Source organism: Bradysia coprophila, assembly GCF_014529535.1.
Source record: "Bradysia coprophila strain Holo2 chromosome X unlocalized genomic scaffold, BU_Bcop_v1 contig_39, whole genome shotgun sequence".
Lineage (NCBI taxonomy): Eukaryota > Metazoa > Arthropoda > Insecta > Diptera > Sciaridae > Bradysia > Bradysia coprophila.
Window position 1 is genome coordinate 3503537 of NW_023503329.1, and position 17735 is coordinate 3521271.

The 17735-nt window shown below is 33.3% G+C and overlaps 1 protein-coding gene across 4 annotated transcripts in view; it reads left to right on the forward strand.

The window, feature by feature from the left end:
• Nucleotides 1-17735, forward strand: part of LOC119069852 (methyl-CpG-binding domain protein 5) — an 85198-nt gene that overhangs the window by 20067 nt on the left and 47396 nt on the right. For all 4 annotated transcript variants that reach the window (XM_037174024.1, XM_037174026.1, XM_037174027.1 and 1 more), the window contains one exon: nt 16533-16656. In XM_037174024.1, the coding sequence (XP_037029919.1) occupies nt 16533-16656 (124 nt within the window). The remainder of the gene's footprint in view (nt 1-16532; nt 16657-17735) is intronic.

Below are 17735 nucleotides of genomic sequence, written 5' to 3' on the forward strand. Positions count from 1 at the left end.
ATGGCATTTCAATAATTATGCATATACCGTTATGCTGAGTCATTTTTATGTCCGACAATGATGAACAGACAAGAATTCTGTAATTACGAATATCAAAGCATTTCAAGTTTGAAAGGAAGTTTGAAGTATATATTTGAATTGTGGCTGAAAGTAAAAGTGCAATTGGACTCAGACGTTAAAGAATCGCATAGAAATAGCTCTGTGTCCACGAAAGTATGTCAATAACGTCTTACAATACAACTCTCAAAGATTAGTGAGAATTTGGATTAGAGTGAAATAGAAATCAGAATGTTCGAATAAAACATCCACAATTGCAAAAGGTTTCATCTGTGCTCTGAGCTTGGATGCATAGCGAAATGTCCTGGATTTAATCTCCGTCAGATTAAAAATAAAAGGTTTATTTAAAACTAGCGTCGACAGCCGGGCTTCGCCCGGCATAAAATAGACATAATGTTGTCCACCATTTGAGTGAAAAATGGCTGAAAAACACATTCTGAATTCAATAATATTTTTGAGAGTACAAACCTTAATTTTCAAAATATAATTTTTAAATTTTTACATAGTAGGCTGTCTAGAATTTTTTCAGGTCATTTGTATAACATATGGCCATAGTCTTAAATATTTACGGAAAACATTGAAGCACAAGTACCGTAACCGTAGTCTTATTAAAAATATCGCAATAAAATGCATAAATATTTTATAAATTTTATAAAATTCTGCTAGGCATTCATTTGCAATTTTTTTGTGTTTTATTTAAGTTATGGTCGTATATTACACTTAGATATCGGGGGTTACTGCTTTTGATATAAATTCAATTTTAAAAAACCAAACGATTTTGTAGCCTTTTTGACCTAAGCCCTAATTCATCAAAACTCTAATTAAGTTAAAAAGTTTTAGTGAAGTAGCCTCGAATATAGGGGACAGGTCCGTTTGGTCGCAGGCATTGCATCGACTTCAGGGCTTTGCACCTTGACAAAGCAAATTTTTATTGTAATAGTTGTTGAAAGTCATTTTGAAATTGAAAAAATTATCTTGAAACAGCTCTGCTCCTACATAAAAATAAAAAATTTCAGAGGCTGACGAAGTCACAGACTGATTTTCGTAGGTTGAGGTAAAACACATAATGCGCACAATTTAATCGTCCACTCAAATCACAAAAGCATCAGAATTAAACATTTGTTAAAGTAGTGTAATAGCTACAGAAATACGCAACGATAATAGTGATGACAAAAGAGTAACATCTATAAGGAGATTACGATTTAACCAAGGTGGCTCTCAAGCACCCTGAGTGATTTTCGGCCTCGAAATTTTGTAAACAATCGGTGTGATATTGCTAGAGAGCTGCCTTGATTTAACTTTTAATTATAGGATCAAAGTTGTATTTGCTCCATTAGAAAGACATAGTGTGATATTATAATTTCCAATTTTCCGTCAACTCAAAAATGACTGCTAACGCTACCCTCTTCTAAATACCTGCAATGTATGCATTATATTCAAGAAATCAAAATATTTCTACGTGGATCTCTTAACGCAAAAACAAACACGGTTATTTTAAATTGAATTCGTGAATGTTCTTCGATCGGAGAAGGGCTTAGCATAATCTAAAGTTAGTCTAGAAAGGAACAACAATATAATTTAGACCATGATGTAATTTAGACAATTCAATTAAATGTGAACCACGCATTCCAGCGATATAGTCCAGGTCGATATGTCGAAAAAAATGCTTCCGTGCGATTTACGTTATTAAGAAATTATCTTTGTCTTATCTTGTTTGTGATACAAGATACGTTGCTATAATTTGGAATGCTAATTCAAGCGTTTCTTCCACATACATTTCGTCACTACTTTCCCTATCCTTGATTTCGGTTGAAGGATTATGGGAAGTTCCATATTTGGGATGTTATTGACGATTTTTGCTATACAAATTTAATTTGCATTTACGAAAGCTTTATCGTGTGACCTAACTATATTATTGGTCCCGTTCCAGGATGAAATTGTTTTTGTGACTGTTTATGAAGTTACCCATCCAAAAAAAAGTCGAATCCCGACGTTTCTAGCTCTTCTTTGCTCTAGACATTTCTTATGTTTTTGGCCGTTTTTTCGGTTAACATTCGGACTTTTAACAAGTTTGAAGTCACCAGAGGTCAGTTCCTAAAAATAGGTCACGTCTTCATGGTCCACTGTCTTCCCTACCCTAAAACTACAGAACTGCAGGGAATTCGGACGATTTTTCTGGTTCCTGTCTGAATTCTCTCGAGGGGAGAGGACGCTTTCTCCGACAATAAAATAAATTTCATTTGTCTCTCTATGGTTAACGTAATAGCATAAGGAAAAACTTGAATCTAGCCAGCGAAAATGGCCTCAAAGTTTATGAATTTTCCGGGACACTTTTTGGGAGAACCCTAATACCAGGTCCAGTCCGACTCCTCAAAAAAAAAAGTTCTTCCACGAAATATCGGCAATAAGGCATACTTACCAGAACAGAAGACATTTTTCAAAAAAATATTGTATTTTCGGAGATATTCGACTTTAAAGGTTTTCATATGAATGGCTTTTCCGTCTTTTACATATAAACTAAACTAAACTAAACTAAAGAAAACCTAGTCAGCACCTCTATTACAGGACGTTGTGTTTTAATTGCACTACAAAATTAAAATTTATTGAACAGATATATTAAATAGATTAGATTACTGGTATCATAAAACGATGGAATCTAAATATAAATTTAAAGGCTCACTTATAAAATCATCTTCAAGGCTGTTTTAAACGTCATCCACGATGCGAAACTTCAGTGGCGGTAATGACGCCTGATTTGATTTTGCCTTTGCCGTACTTTACAGTTTTATAAAGAGTAACTGGTGCACCGAGATGTAGCGAGGTGTAGCAAGGTGCAGCTTGGTGTAGCGTCATGTAGCGAGATGTATCAAAATGCAGCAAGGTGTGGTGACATGCACTGCAGTGAAATGCAGTGAGTTAGGGTTTTATGTATAAGATAACTGGTGCACCGAGATGTAGCGAGGTGTAGCAAGGTGCAGCTTGGTGTAGCGTCATGTAGCGAGATGTATCAAAATGCAGCAAGGTGTGGTGACATGCACTGCAGTGAAATGCAGTGAGTTAGGGTTTTATGTATAAGAAGATAACTGGTGCACCGAGATGTAGCGAGGTGTAGCAAGGTGCAGCTTGGTGTAGCGTCATGTAGCGAGATGTATCAAAATGCAGCAAGGTGTGGTGACATGCACTGCAGTGAAATGCAGTGAGTTAGGGTTTTATGTATAAGATAACTGGTGCACCGAGATGTAGCGAGGTGTAGCAAGGTGCAGCTTGGTGTAGCGTCATGTAGCGAGATGTATCAAAATGCAGCAAGGTGTGGTGACATGCACTGCAGTGAAATGCAGTGAGTTAGGGTTTTATGTATAAGAAGATAACTGGTGCACCGAGATGTAGCGAGGTGTAGCAAGGTGCAGCTTGGTGTAGCGTCATGTAGCGAGATGTATCAAAATGCAGCAAGGTGTGGTGACATGCACTGCAGTGAAATGCAGTGAGTTAGGGTTTTATGTATAAGAAGTGCAATGAACTCTGCTCCACTATACACCAGTAATGACTTGTAACACATATTACTGAATGGGATCAATTATAATTTTGCCTCAGGTGATACCGTTTTGGTTTCGTTTTGCAAATCAAACAGCTCACAATAACTATAGCAATGCAAAGTGAATGAAGGTGAAATATTGTACAAAATTAAGAATGGCAGACGAAGGTAGTTACGGGAATGGTAATGCTGTTTTTTGCAGTTACAAGTATTGAAAATCTGGTCCTTCGTTTGATAAAACAATTTGTCAGTCCTTAGTAATAAATCTATTACTTCATTGGTTTTAACTTTCATTTTACTCTTTCACCGTATAAAAGGACAATACATATAGACCTCATCACTTAATTTGTCGTTGTTGTCGATAACAAATAACCAGCCGTATCTAAAAAAAACATAATTTGCAACTACCGATCGAAAACGCATTGAGCTTTATGCGAAAATGGTAGACCCGCGTCCTCGTTATTACCAAAATAATAATACTGGAACGTGTATTTTTCAACAAATTTTGAATTCGTGAATGTATTTTTCGTCCAAATTACATTGTCTCGAATTATACGCACTTAAGTTGGTAAAGATATCTTTGTATGTACTTACTATGTTCAATTTGTATTTTTTTTCTCGAAAAAAAAAATCTTCTCTTCTCAATACACACATTTATTAGAAACCTGTTTTTAATTCGAATTACATGCCTCACCTTTCATATATTAAATTTTGTGTTTATTAAACTTCTGCTTCATATTAAAAGTTACGATACGAAAACAAGCACACCGTGTGCAACTTCAAATCTTTCGATATTTTCTTGTAATTTTTTTTTCTTATTCAAAAACTGGTTACCGTTACGATTTCTCTGTACGGTGGAGTCGACGTGATGTTGAATTTCGATTACACTTATGTGTGGAGAGAGAAGAAAAAACTAATGTAAAATGTCATAAAGATAGTTGAATCATTACAAGCAGTAGTGGCCTACAAAAAAGAAATGACAAAAGCAATTTTACATTATAGACAAAAGTATGCAAAAGTTGATTGATTACCGATTCGAATCGATTGTATAAATAGGTTCTTCGGTCATGGAATTTATTATGCGGGTCACTGTATTATGTTAATTTTGTAGCAATTGTGCTGGGACATGCACTCAAATGGGTTATACAATTTAGGGTTAACCATTTACGCAAGCAAACATCATTTACAACAGGTAAACTGAATTGAATTCATTGTTGGAAGTCTTTAAGCATGTGAAACGGTTCGTAATGGAAGTGATTTTTCTTAGTCTTTTATCACTTCACAGAAGATATTCTTGATCTAAAAGAAAACCATTCTCTTAGTCTTTAAGATGAACTTGACAAGCAATCTTATGAAACCTTAACTAAATTTGAATGTGCAAAATTTGAAACTTAATAAAAGATGTTGATAAAAGAAGACCCTTGATCGTTCAGTAATTTCTTCATTGTCTCATTAGAACTATGATGTACCAGGTGCGTTTTTCCATGTTATATAAATGAGTAGATTACATACTTGCTTGGAAATTTGTTTTGACTAGTGGATGGTTTGTAGCCCGAGTCGAAGGCAAGCACAATCTCAAGTCAAAACAACATTTTCCAAGCAAACACGTAATGTACTTTACGTGTTACGGCATGTTTCATTTTCATTTACATTGCCTAATCACGTAAAGCATTGTACTTACGAGGTTCCAAGTTGTTATTTGACAAGTGGGGAATACACCCCACTTATCAAATACACAACTTGGAACCTCGGAAGTAATATACTAATAACAAGCTAACTATCAAGTTGATAGTATCAACGATATTCAGTATCATCATGCAACCGTAATGACGCCATTACGTACTTGTAACAGTGCGTAAATTTAAATCACAACGTGTACAACAGCTAACAACAAATTACGTGTGCTTGAGTGTATAACAAAGTTTTCCTTTCAAAATATCAAAATGATTTTGCCGAACTTGTTGTGTGCACATACAATTTGTACTTGCCGTACCTCATGAGCAGATTGAAGGCTCGATTTTGATCATACTCAAGTTGGTATTGAAGTTTTTTCTCAGTTTTTTCCTCAGTTTGTTTTTGTGAATAAAAGTTAATTATTAAATTTTTGAAATGTTAAGCATCGAAGCTTTAATGTAAGTCTCAATTAACGCTATAAAGTTTACGATAATAGCCTTGAATCACACGCGCTTTTGATGGTAGATGTGTGGAAAGTATTATTTCAATATTTTTTTTAAACGGTTATTGCTTCAGAGTCGTCCACCGTTTCATTTAATTTTCTAAAATCAGACAGGTTTCCGCTGAATAAAAATGTGTCAATTTTAGTTAGCATAAGCAATTATTGCTGCTTGGTGTAATTGATTAATTTATAATTATGTTGAAAGGTTTCTAGTTACATTAGTCACCATTTAATGCAAGCCACATAATAAACTGTATGAAATACACAGTCGGATATCCATCTCAACATATATTATATGCCACAACTCAAAACTTTATATACGATTTCACAAATTCAATAACATTTATTTCTCCTTTAGAATTTGTACTGACGAAAATTCTACTATTTACCATTCAAATTGACAAAAATTAGTTATGGTCGGAAGGCTGCGAATTAAATTGAAAATTTGTGTGCATTTGAGAATATCTTTTTCTTCATAAATTCTGACTTATAATACACGAACACTGTGTAACAACTGTTGTGTAAAAAAGAAAGTCTTGTCATATCGTTCGAATTGTGGTTGGTATACTCGATGAATGTGAATTCCGGAAGACGTGATTCCTTTGTTGGAGAGAATTTCAAAAAAGTTGTACAATTATGAATAGTTGCAATGTTAACTTTTTTCTTCTTCCTTCAATGGATTCGAATGCATTGTCAGCATCTCTTAAAGTATTAGATTTGGTTCTTTATTAACTCATGGTTGACTTTAGTAAACGAAAAACGACAAGCAACGTGGAAATTACCTGAACAGTTTACATTTTTACCAAACTTCTTCATTTCCAATCTGAACTGGATCGTTGCACGAATGTCTTGACACACGCATAATGTTTAGTTTTGAAACTCTAGTACATCATCGTTGTTATATTGAATATGGTCAAATGGTACAGGGCCCGGCTCTTCATATTTATACAAAAACCAGTTCGGGGACCTGCAAATGGACCAACAAAACATTATTTTCTGTAATTTTTATGTGCGAATTCTGTTTGCATTAAATCTAGACTGGTTTCTTCTTTCACATCACTGGAAGAGTCGAGTATGTTGTAAGCTAGTTCACTCAGAGTGAGGTAGCAACTGGGTGCTAAGAGTATTTAGCTTATAAATCGAGTGAATGGAGTTGAAGTGTAGTAACAACAATTTATCGGTCTCGTGTTGTAGCTGGGGAACGTATTTGGTAGTTTTACCCTATTTAAATTTTTTGATGTGGTAATTTATATTGTACTTCGGACAGACTTCCGTAATTGCGCTATGCACTTGTACGATTATACTTTTCGCAAAGTTTTTAATGCAGTAAGCTATACGGGGTCGTACAGTGCTAATAACAGAAATTTGCCACGATCCCCATTGGTTTGTTTTGCAAATTATGACTGAGAGAAACTTTATACCGTTCACAAGCGATATTGTTTTATGGAGTTCTATCCAAATAGGTAATGGCCAGAGATTTAATTTTACAATTTTTAATTCAAAATAATAATAAATTTTACAGTCTCTCTATTTTCAATGATATGAAACTGTGAATTATTTAGAGAAGTTATTTAATTTGTTTTACCACAAAGCAGCGCAGTCTATATGACGTAGATGTTATAAAAAAGAGTTATGATATTCAGGTTATAATATTTTTACTGTTTAATTGTCATAAATTCTTGTTCAGACGGATATTATGTTTCCGTCATTTACGTAATTACCTTGTAATTACATATAATCTCTCTCGAATTTATTGTGTATAATATATTATGCAGAATGAACATTGAATTGGAAATTATTATTCTCCTAAAAAACAACGTTGTTGGGCTAGTGTTGATGTAGCGTTTGTGGATAGTTGAAAATAAATTTAAAAAAATGATTGGGTCATAATTATTCAATTTAATTGAAAACATTTTTTTGTCCCAAGTGGAAAGCCCTGCAGGATAACATTTAACATTTGAAATCGATTTGTAATTATTTTTTAGGTCTGAAGCTTTTTAGAGGCCATTCAAAATTACGTCCCTATAGGGAGTATGTAATTTGTGATTCGGCCCGTATGATTTTGGATTGAACTTTACTACGGCCGGGCAATCGAAAATTATTTTAGAAAAATTTCAGTGACATCTTGCAAGAGATCATATATTTAATTATCTGTCAAAATACACTTCGGATGCTTTACCAGCTGGGTCACTCATCCCAACATGCTGCTTATACGTGTTAATCGGGTAAAAAAATCACCACCGTGTCCGTATAAGCGAATAAGGAGTGTATCAGTAACAGAAACATTTAAATTAGATTTGAATATTGAATATTTCTACTGTGACTATATGACGGAATGGCTGGTGATCAAAAATAATTATTTATTTGTTCAATTAGTCAATTTATGACACCCCTTCCTCTCTTCAACACGAAACGCTTAAGCACTTCGTTTATGGTCAAACAATGAAACTTCCTCGCCTTTCCATTAAGGTAAGCTTCATTAGTTTTAAAGTAAATTCAGTTGTGTAAGGGCAAAGAAACCATAGCTCATATCTGTCGTCGATAACTGATGATTAGTCGTTTCTAAAAGATTTTTCAATTCTTCTCTTGTGAAATTATAAGTTTCATCGTTTTAAATCCAATTGGCTATATTAATTGATAGCACATACGATAGCCAGAATTTACGATAATGCTGTCTCATGTGAAATAAATGTGGATTAAAATGTCTTACAACCACGGAAGTTTTCGTTCCGTAATTGTAACCCTTCAATGAAATGCTTCTGAAAATAGATTCTTAAAAACAGTTCGATTGAAACGAAAGATTTAAAATGATCCTTCGATAGATCAAAAACCTTTGAATTGAGAATTTTCATCTCGATTCCAGCCATTTATTTTGATTATATGCAAGCGAACACTATGGAAACTTTTGATTCAACAAAATCTTCTTAAACTGTTTGCAAATACAATGTTCATAAAGGATAAAATGTAACCGTTTAACCTTACCTTTCTCAATTCTCCCTTCAAAACTTTCAACAATTTATTTAATTCGCCTATCAATCCCATGAGCTGACTATATATTACTACATGTATGCATATATGCATGTACCAAAACACCACTCCAGTATCATCACAACATCCTTGAACTACGAACGAGCATACGTACAATTTTATTTTTACCTCACCGAAATATCATGTACCATTGTACAAAAGAAAAACATTGTGCGTGAGAAAATTTCCGATGCGAAAGAATGAAAACGAACTTCAAATTAGTAAAGTGGTTTGTCTGAAGTCTATATATAAGAAATTCTCGTGTGTGTTGTGTTATTACCCGATATGTGTATTGTAATACATGTTTAGGTTAGACTATTTTGATGGCATGGTTCGGTGGTTTCTTTTTTTTTGTTTTCTTATGCTCATCGTTTGTGTGTTCCAGTTTTTCATCAAATTTAAACGGAAAACGCCACAAGAATTCTTTGCGTGAGGAGAGAGAGAAAAAAATATTTATACCCAACAATAAATTCTTATTCATAAACCTTTGCCCCTGTCTTGTCGTACTGTCTTTCGGTTCAAACTATGTCTTACTTTAAGTCGGACGAGAAGAGAAAGAAAAAAATGTTTTATGTTAATTTTTGGTATATAGAAGGGATAAATTACGTTTATTTTATTAGTTACATTTTTATGCTAATACCGTTCAATTAAGTATAATTTAATAAACATCGGAATGACCGTCGAAAAATAAATTAAAATAAAATGCAACCAAGTTGCGCTCACAAAAGTCATTTAAGAAAATAATAAAACTGTAACGAAACATATTCTTACCAATTTAACCATACAAATTCAACGTTTCCAACGTTTTTAAATATTTATATACATTTTTCTGATCCGCAGACATGGACATTTGCATACATGTTTTTTAATTCATAAGAAAAATCCAGCATAATCATAAAACAGAAATCAACACATCTTATGTGTATATCAAAATAGTCTCGGATGCTTTGTGTTGTTGATGTTGTTTTTACATAAATTACATATTTTATGATTTCAAGGACGCAAAAGACTTCATCAGTTTCGATTTTCTTTGCGTATAAATATTACTTTACATTCAGGTTTCTTTTATATATGTTTTGTTTGGGATTATTTTTACGCATAATTCGTCGTCTCATTTGGAAATAAGTATTTCAAAAATACACATACCGTGTGTATATGTGATATGGTGGCGGTGAGAGTATAACGAATTATATTTGTACATGGTATACCATTGCGTGATTAGAGTATGTTGTTGCTGAATATCGGCCGTGTCTGGAATAAAATATCAAAACAATTTCTTGAATGAATTGTCTGGATTTCATTGAATTTGTTTAAATTATCGAAAATGATACGGTCAGGTTAGAATCAGTAATGAACCAACCGCTTTATGTATGTTATTCGAGCGAAGTACAGATCACTTATTTTACACTTTGCATCACGTAACGTGGTGTAACACGTATTACTTTACTGTCTTGCTAGGAAATTTTTTGTTGACAAGACAACAAAAATACATAACAGTTTTCACTGAGCAGTAAACACATCGCCAAAAAATCATTTAATCTATTACTTCGTTTGTTTAGAGTATCTGTTCATTAGTTTAACAATCACTTTTGTTATATAAGAGAACGCCAGATAGAACTCTTCTCTTATTTCTGTTGTCGCTGTCAGTAACACATGACCAGATATTTTCAAAAAATGTCCATCTGTACTTGTGGAGTTCTAAAGCCTTGTATGATTGTGTCCAAATATGACACAATTAAACATTTTCGACTTTCCGGAAGAAAACATTACCATGACGGTAAATCATAGTCGAAACGTTTTTATCTTATGGCAATTTCAAAGCTATCCACTTTTGTTGGCAGCTTAAATGTTAACAAAGTTACTGTTCTTTCTGTGGTTTCTTTCGTTTCGTTTGTTAAATTATTTGTTGTTTTTTGTTTGTGCCATTTGTAAGGGATCATACAACTACAACAAGATTTGAAAATAAAATGTTTTCTTTTTCCCTCAAATAATGAATAAGTAAGTGTATGGAGAATAAAATGTAAAGAGGAAGACAATTCTCGAGTGGTTTAAAACTTTTCCTTCGAAACTTTTACCGAACGAATTTCATTACGGGTTTCGTTTACTTTACCTACCATAGATGATAAGTTCAAGCTTCGCCATTACAAATGTGATTTACCCAATCCATCCGAAATTGTATTGAAAGTCGAATTATGTTCACAAAAAAGGACTAAATTCATTCACATGCCAATGTTTTGGTAAACGATTTGGTGAAAAAAATAAAACCAAAAATACGTAACAGAACGGCTTGTACTCATAGCCCAACTTATGAGTCCCTGAATACGTGTCTATCCGGTTTGTAAAGAAAGAAAAAAGTTCGAAAATAATAATCATAAAAACGGGATGAAATGAATGGTTAGCTCGGCATTTCGTTTGAACCTTGGTCACATTGAAATATTGAACTCAAGAGTAATGAAATTAGAAACCATAAATTAAATCTTTGGACGTTGAATTAAATTGATGTGGAAAACGCGAATAAAAACAAAATTGAAATAATTCCATTGGAAGTGACACATTAAATTGCTTCATGTGGTTGAACTTGTTTTATAATTGTTTTTTTTTTATTTTGTTGTTGTTGTTGTATCACACAATGAAAGTGCACAATCGCGTTATAACCAATATCATTTATTCCAATTGTTTTGGTGTGACAATAATGCATATAATTACATTATTTTATTAACTATAATTTTAATCGTAAATGCTTTCCTTTTTTCAATAACTAATCTGAATTTTATTGCTGCCTGAACTCGGTTGACTGAAAATTTGCACTTTAATTGTTGTAATAATTACGTAACTTATCTAAATTGAATTTAAAACAAACAAAGCAGTCACACGACATAATATAGTGTGGGTTTCATTTAATGCATAATCTTGGTCAAATATTTTGCATACGACTTGCAGATTTCGTAAGTTCTGCTTTTTTCGTGTGATGAGAACGGTTTTTATTACCTACCCAATGCGAAAGTTGACCCCTGCGAAAACGATCAATTACATCTGCTGTAATTTGCATAAGAAACAACAAGTGTCAAAAATTCACAAAAGAATTTTCGCATGGCGCAAGCAATAAACCAGAGTTGGATGCTGCTACATAATTCATTAATTCGGGAATAATTTTGTAATACTCGCAAAGTCACCCGTGTGTTTTTCTGTCACTGTCACATTCGGCTCTTTGTCTGATATCTTTAACGACGACAAAAATAATGAACAAGCTCTGGGTAGTATGGTCTGGGTTCAACATATTAAAAATGCTTTGTTTATCTAGTGTCACAATGTCGCGACTTCGCCTCTCATTTCTAACACACTATAAACAAAACGTTGTTCCTAACTTACGCTAAGTAAAGAGGTTTTTTTTAGCGGACGAGAGATTTCTAGCACGAGCTGGGGGTATGCGTTAGGAAATAGTATTTAACATAACTAGGGATAAAAAGATGAAAAGTAGAGTTTTCGTGTGAATTTTGTTGATCCGAGGCGAAGCCGAGGTCAATAAATACACGAAAACAAGACTTTTCATCTTTTTATCCCGAGTTTTGTAATTGATTTTATCACATACGCGCGGTGTTCGGATGTCAAAATTACTTACCTAGAAGTTTAATTCAAAAATTACACTTCAGTTCTATGTTGTTGTCTCGTTTTCGCTTATGTGATAAAACAGAGTACACACTTGTCACATTCAGTCTCGGCAAGCCTCGACTTCTTCGTGACAAGTGTGTAATACATATTACATGCTGAGGGCGTCAAAAGAAGTGCTTGAAACATGAAAAGTACGGTTTTCGCCGCATGTAGCATGTAAAATACTATTCATCGATGGAATGTAATAGAACCGATAATAATATTGGCCATATGCATTGCTGTCTGTACAGGTTAACTATTTTTCGACTAGTGGAGTTCTATTGGAGTCGAAAGGTACTAACCTGTGCAATTTTAATTACATTTCTTTTCATATTTTGACCATTAATTAGAACCGAACCATTACACCGTGGTATGTTATTAAAAATGACGAAATGATGACTCAAGAAAATAAACAATGACACAAAAGGGTAGTATCACATTACATGTGAATTAATCAAAGGGAATATGTCTGACCCCAATGAAAACCACGATTTCATAAAATAATTTTTGCATTGTATGCGAGTGGTCAGCATTTCTACTGTTTTTAATGTGAATGCTGGGACTGTATACATTTTTCTTTTAATTGAATCTCATTGAATAGCACACATACCCATGTTGCATATTGCACATCATCCACATGGTCTTCATTTATGTGTTTCCGCAAAAATTATTGATTTTTTTTCTACACTTGCGGAAAAGTGAACACCGACATATTATCTGATTGGGGAGTTGTTGTGGTTTGAAATTGTTTCCACATAAATTTCGTCTGACAAATGAAAATCTAGATTCTATATCTTAGTGTTTCGTTGCAGATCGAGAACCCGGACCTAACAGAAAATCCGCTACATAAAATCTAGATTTATATTTGTTAAACAAAATTTTTGTAGAAGTAATTTTAAACCAGAACAACTCCCCAATCAGAAAATATGTTTGCATTCCAGGTTGTATTCACCTTTCCGCGAGTGTATGTAAACGTTGAGTGGAAAGCACTTTTTTGGTGTAAAACTGTTCGTCGTGTATGTGTAAATGAATGAAATGCTATTCAGCAGAATTAATAAAACTTTTTGACGAATTTCCAAATAAAAGGTGGTTTATTACGGATTATTAAAAATAGTAGACATACAATTAACGAGTACGGAGGACTTATTTATGCCTTTCATATTTAAGAGCAAAGCAAAAACGTTTGCTTTTCAAATTTAAAATATACAAAAACCTTATAAAATTTTTCTAAATAAAATAGATGACGAGCTGTGCATAGAATTCGTTTCTATTCGTAATCATGCATAACATTTACGCAAAAAGGAAACTAATTTTCTGTTTTTGAAACCCTTTTTATTGTTCTGAAAATGTCGTTCCGAGACTAGGCAAAAAACAACAATATGAAAAATACCGTAAAAATGTGACTACGTGATTCATATACATGCAAACAAGCAGAGAAGAGAAAAAGAGAAAAAAGTGTTCGAGAAAAAAAAAGATAAAGTGACCGTCGCACCCAAAAGAACAAAAAAAAAACAGAACCATACGACCCTTAATGTGGCTCATAAAACACCCACCTTTTCCACATAAAATCTCTTAAAAGAATCATAGAACAATGTAATTGACAACCGAAAAAAAAAATATTGGGGACATGTTACGAATTTGTGAAGACAATGCAAACTGATAGAATAAAAAGAAAAGAAGAAAAAAGAATCGAGCAAAATTGAAAAGAAAGAATTGGAAAATTTATGACCGTTTGCATGCCGTTACAGAATTGAATATATATGTGTGTAGACAATATGCCTTGGAAGGATAGATAACGAGACATTATTGTGTAAACGAATAGAATATTGGTTTTGGTTTGGATGGAAAGTTGGAATTTATTTTGTTTTAAGGGTGTCCTTTTGTCGGGGAAAGTTAAGTGGAAGTTATTGGAGTGTGTATATTGTATGAGCACATATATACTGTACATGCCGTGTACGGACTTTCAGAAAAACAGTTTTGTTTTGTCAGTTTGTAATATGATATGTAATCTCTGGGCCCTGAAACGTTTAGAAAAAATGTTCTGTCGAGTATCTTGAAACAGAAAAGGTTCTTTGTGTACAAAAAAGTATGGATTCAGGATTCGGTTTAGACGATCCAATTATTTCCCTATCTGTGTCTCATCAAATCTCCAGCATTTCGTTCAAGCTTTACCGGTACATCGGTTATAATCCCGGACCAATTAAACCTCGAAAGCATCAACAACGAAACAAACAAAGCTAAATGTTGATTGTTGATGATTTGGTTAAATCTCCTTTGTTAAAGCCTGACGAAAAAAAAAACGAAACCGTTTATAATTTCGCCCGACCGAAGCATATTTCATTTTATAAATTATATTGTTACATTACTCTTGGTTTGCGGCTGGGCATATCAAAATCAGACAGTAAAATAAAAATATAAAATGTTGAGCTGCTTTTTTTTGCAATGAGAGAAAATCCAGACTTATATGCATGACTTTTGAGTTGTACAAAGAACGATATAATGTAGAAGAAGGAATGTACAATTTATACACAACTTACGCCTGGGATAATATTTTATGGCAATTTTATATCGAATTGTATACAAGAGAGAATCATAAACTTATAAAAGACGATGTGGATTTGTAATAAGCAGTTCTTTAGTTTTCTTTCTTTTTTTATATTCTTTATTCCTATATTACATCTCTCTATACCCATTTTATTGTACATTATAATGTCGATGTCTTGTATCTCACTTTTATATTGACCTAAGCTTTCTGTTCGTTGGTGATTTTTTTTCCTTCTTTATTTAAACATAAACTGGATGACAGTCGAATATAAATGAAATAACAAAATAAAAATATAAGCTGCATGTATGTGACGATCGGAAAAGGGTTTGCCGAGTCAAGATAATTATTTTTTTTTATTATTAATTGGCTTATGGAAGCAGTGGAAAAACGTGATACAAATTGATAAAAAGGCTTTTCGAACGTAATTGCAATATCATATTTGCTAAGTTTAAATACGTGTCCTTTTCGACAAGAAAAAAATTATTTACACATTGAATTGAGGATTGAAATTAAATTATTATTCGTCTTTTTTGCTGCGTTGCGACTTCGTGGACAGCTTGATGATGAAGTGCATGTATGTTATGAAGGTACTACGTTTATTACATTGTCAATGAAGGGAATGTAATAAAACCGATGTAAAGAAGACTTTTTTTGTTTTTAGAATAACACGTAGAACAGTACAAATTACCATTTGTTAATGTGAGCCTCCATACGATGTTTTTGGTCTTAAGTAGGATTCTAGCTATTAAGAAAAGAGCTCAGACTTACTTCCACAGATGGATGTCATCTGTTATCGAAAAGGTCCTCAGAAATGTGGTCTTATTGTAAAGGAACATTTTTGAGAAAATGAAGTAAGAGATTTGAAACCAATCGCTTCAAAATTCTCACATCAAGTGAAGTAATAGATCCAATGGTAAAACTGCTGATATGTTTGCCGTCTGTAGTTTAACTTAACACCTCCATCTTAAATAAAAATTTAAAGTGATGATAGTTGATAGGTCGTAAAATATCTATTGGGATGGATTTTGATTAGCCAGATACGTTCACCACCAATGCGAAACCAACGTCATATAATCTAACATCAATAGCATATGTTCGACGCATCTTATGTTGTAATTGAACGAAGGCTATGGAAAAGAGAAATGATGAAATTGAAGCGGTAATAGGATTGGAGTTAATTTAAGAGATTCTTAAAGCTGCTTACATTATAAATCGAGATAATATAAGATTATGCACCTCTTGCCTAAATTGTTATCGAGACGTGTGGGCATTGCTGGTAGAGCCGAAGGCGAGAGCCGTAATGACCACACGTCAAGATAACAATTTTGGCAAGAGGTGCATACACTTTTTTATCTGCCGAGAAAATATATACCGAGATAAGCAAATAATCTCTAGAGTGATAAGAGTGGGATAAGTGCCTTTTCTGAGTCATACCGACCAAGACAACACATAAATGTAACCATCTCTGCAATTGAAATATATTCTTTTTAACAAACAAACTTATAATTTACAAATGGCTAATGCTCTGACTTTCTTTTAATTTACAGTCCGTCAGGTGCGGTCCTTAGAAACTTAGGACAAATAAAGGAATATTTACTTAGTGCTGGTACATGTAAATGTGGATTACCTTGCCCGCTCCGGCCGGATTATTTTTTTGAATTCAACTCTCAGGTAAGTGATTTATAAAAAAATAATTCAAAATCAAACACAAAAATAAAAGAAAATGAATGACAATAATTGCGATAATTCTGTCTACCATAAAATCGTCTGCGGTTCTCGCTCATTAATTATTTGATACCAAAATTTGTCATAACCCTCAAAATCCATGCATGATTACATTGTGTATTAAATACTTAAAAATGGATAATCTATCCATCATCAAAAACCATATACCATGTTACACACACATTTACCCTCACACCCTGCCAAAATACACAATTTGTATTTGATGTCACCCTTCATTACATCACCATTTACAGCATATTAAATACGTTTGACATTAATCTCTTCATAATACCTCCCTCTCTCACACACTCTACCGTCGTCTATGACTTCTATAATTTGTGCAAAATTTTGTTAATGCTCCCTTGGGCTACTGACCTTTTTCGGTGTGTTTTGTTGCTGACAGAGCAAACAGAATGGTATAAATAAGTTATAAATGACTGCTGGTCTCTGTGTTTTCTTTTCATTTTATGCTAATTTATATTGAATTGCTACACCTCACGGTTGTGAGACTTACTATAAAATGTTTTCATAGAATCTACCATTTTCTTTTGCCGATTTTTTTATTTCGTCCCAAATTTTTCACTTTTTTTTTCGGCAACAACACTCTTTGTAAAAAAAAGCCTCGTCAATTCCATCGTTTGTATAAAATTCAATATTCATTTTTAAACATTTTAAAGTGTCATCTCGTTCTACAACCTCCTCAAAACTCAAAGTCAAACCGTCACATAGAAGTATCCGATGTATATAATACACACACACCGTACTGGGTATTGAGCACTTGTATCATAAAGGTTCTCGGTCTGTAATTCAACTCTTTTTTTGTATTACTTTTGCGTTGGAAAATCAATTTGGTTTCAGAAGAGTACAAATTAAATTGAATGTAACTCAGCATGAAAGCAAACAAATTTTTTGCACATCATTACGTTTTGCATCATGGGCTTTTTATTTGACTTGACAGACGATTTAAACAATAAAGCTAATTGTTTGTTAATTCATTATTTCGACTTCGGTTTTTTTTTATGTAT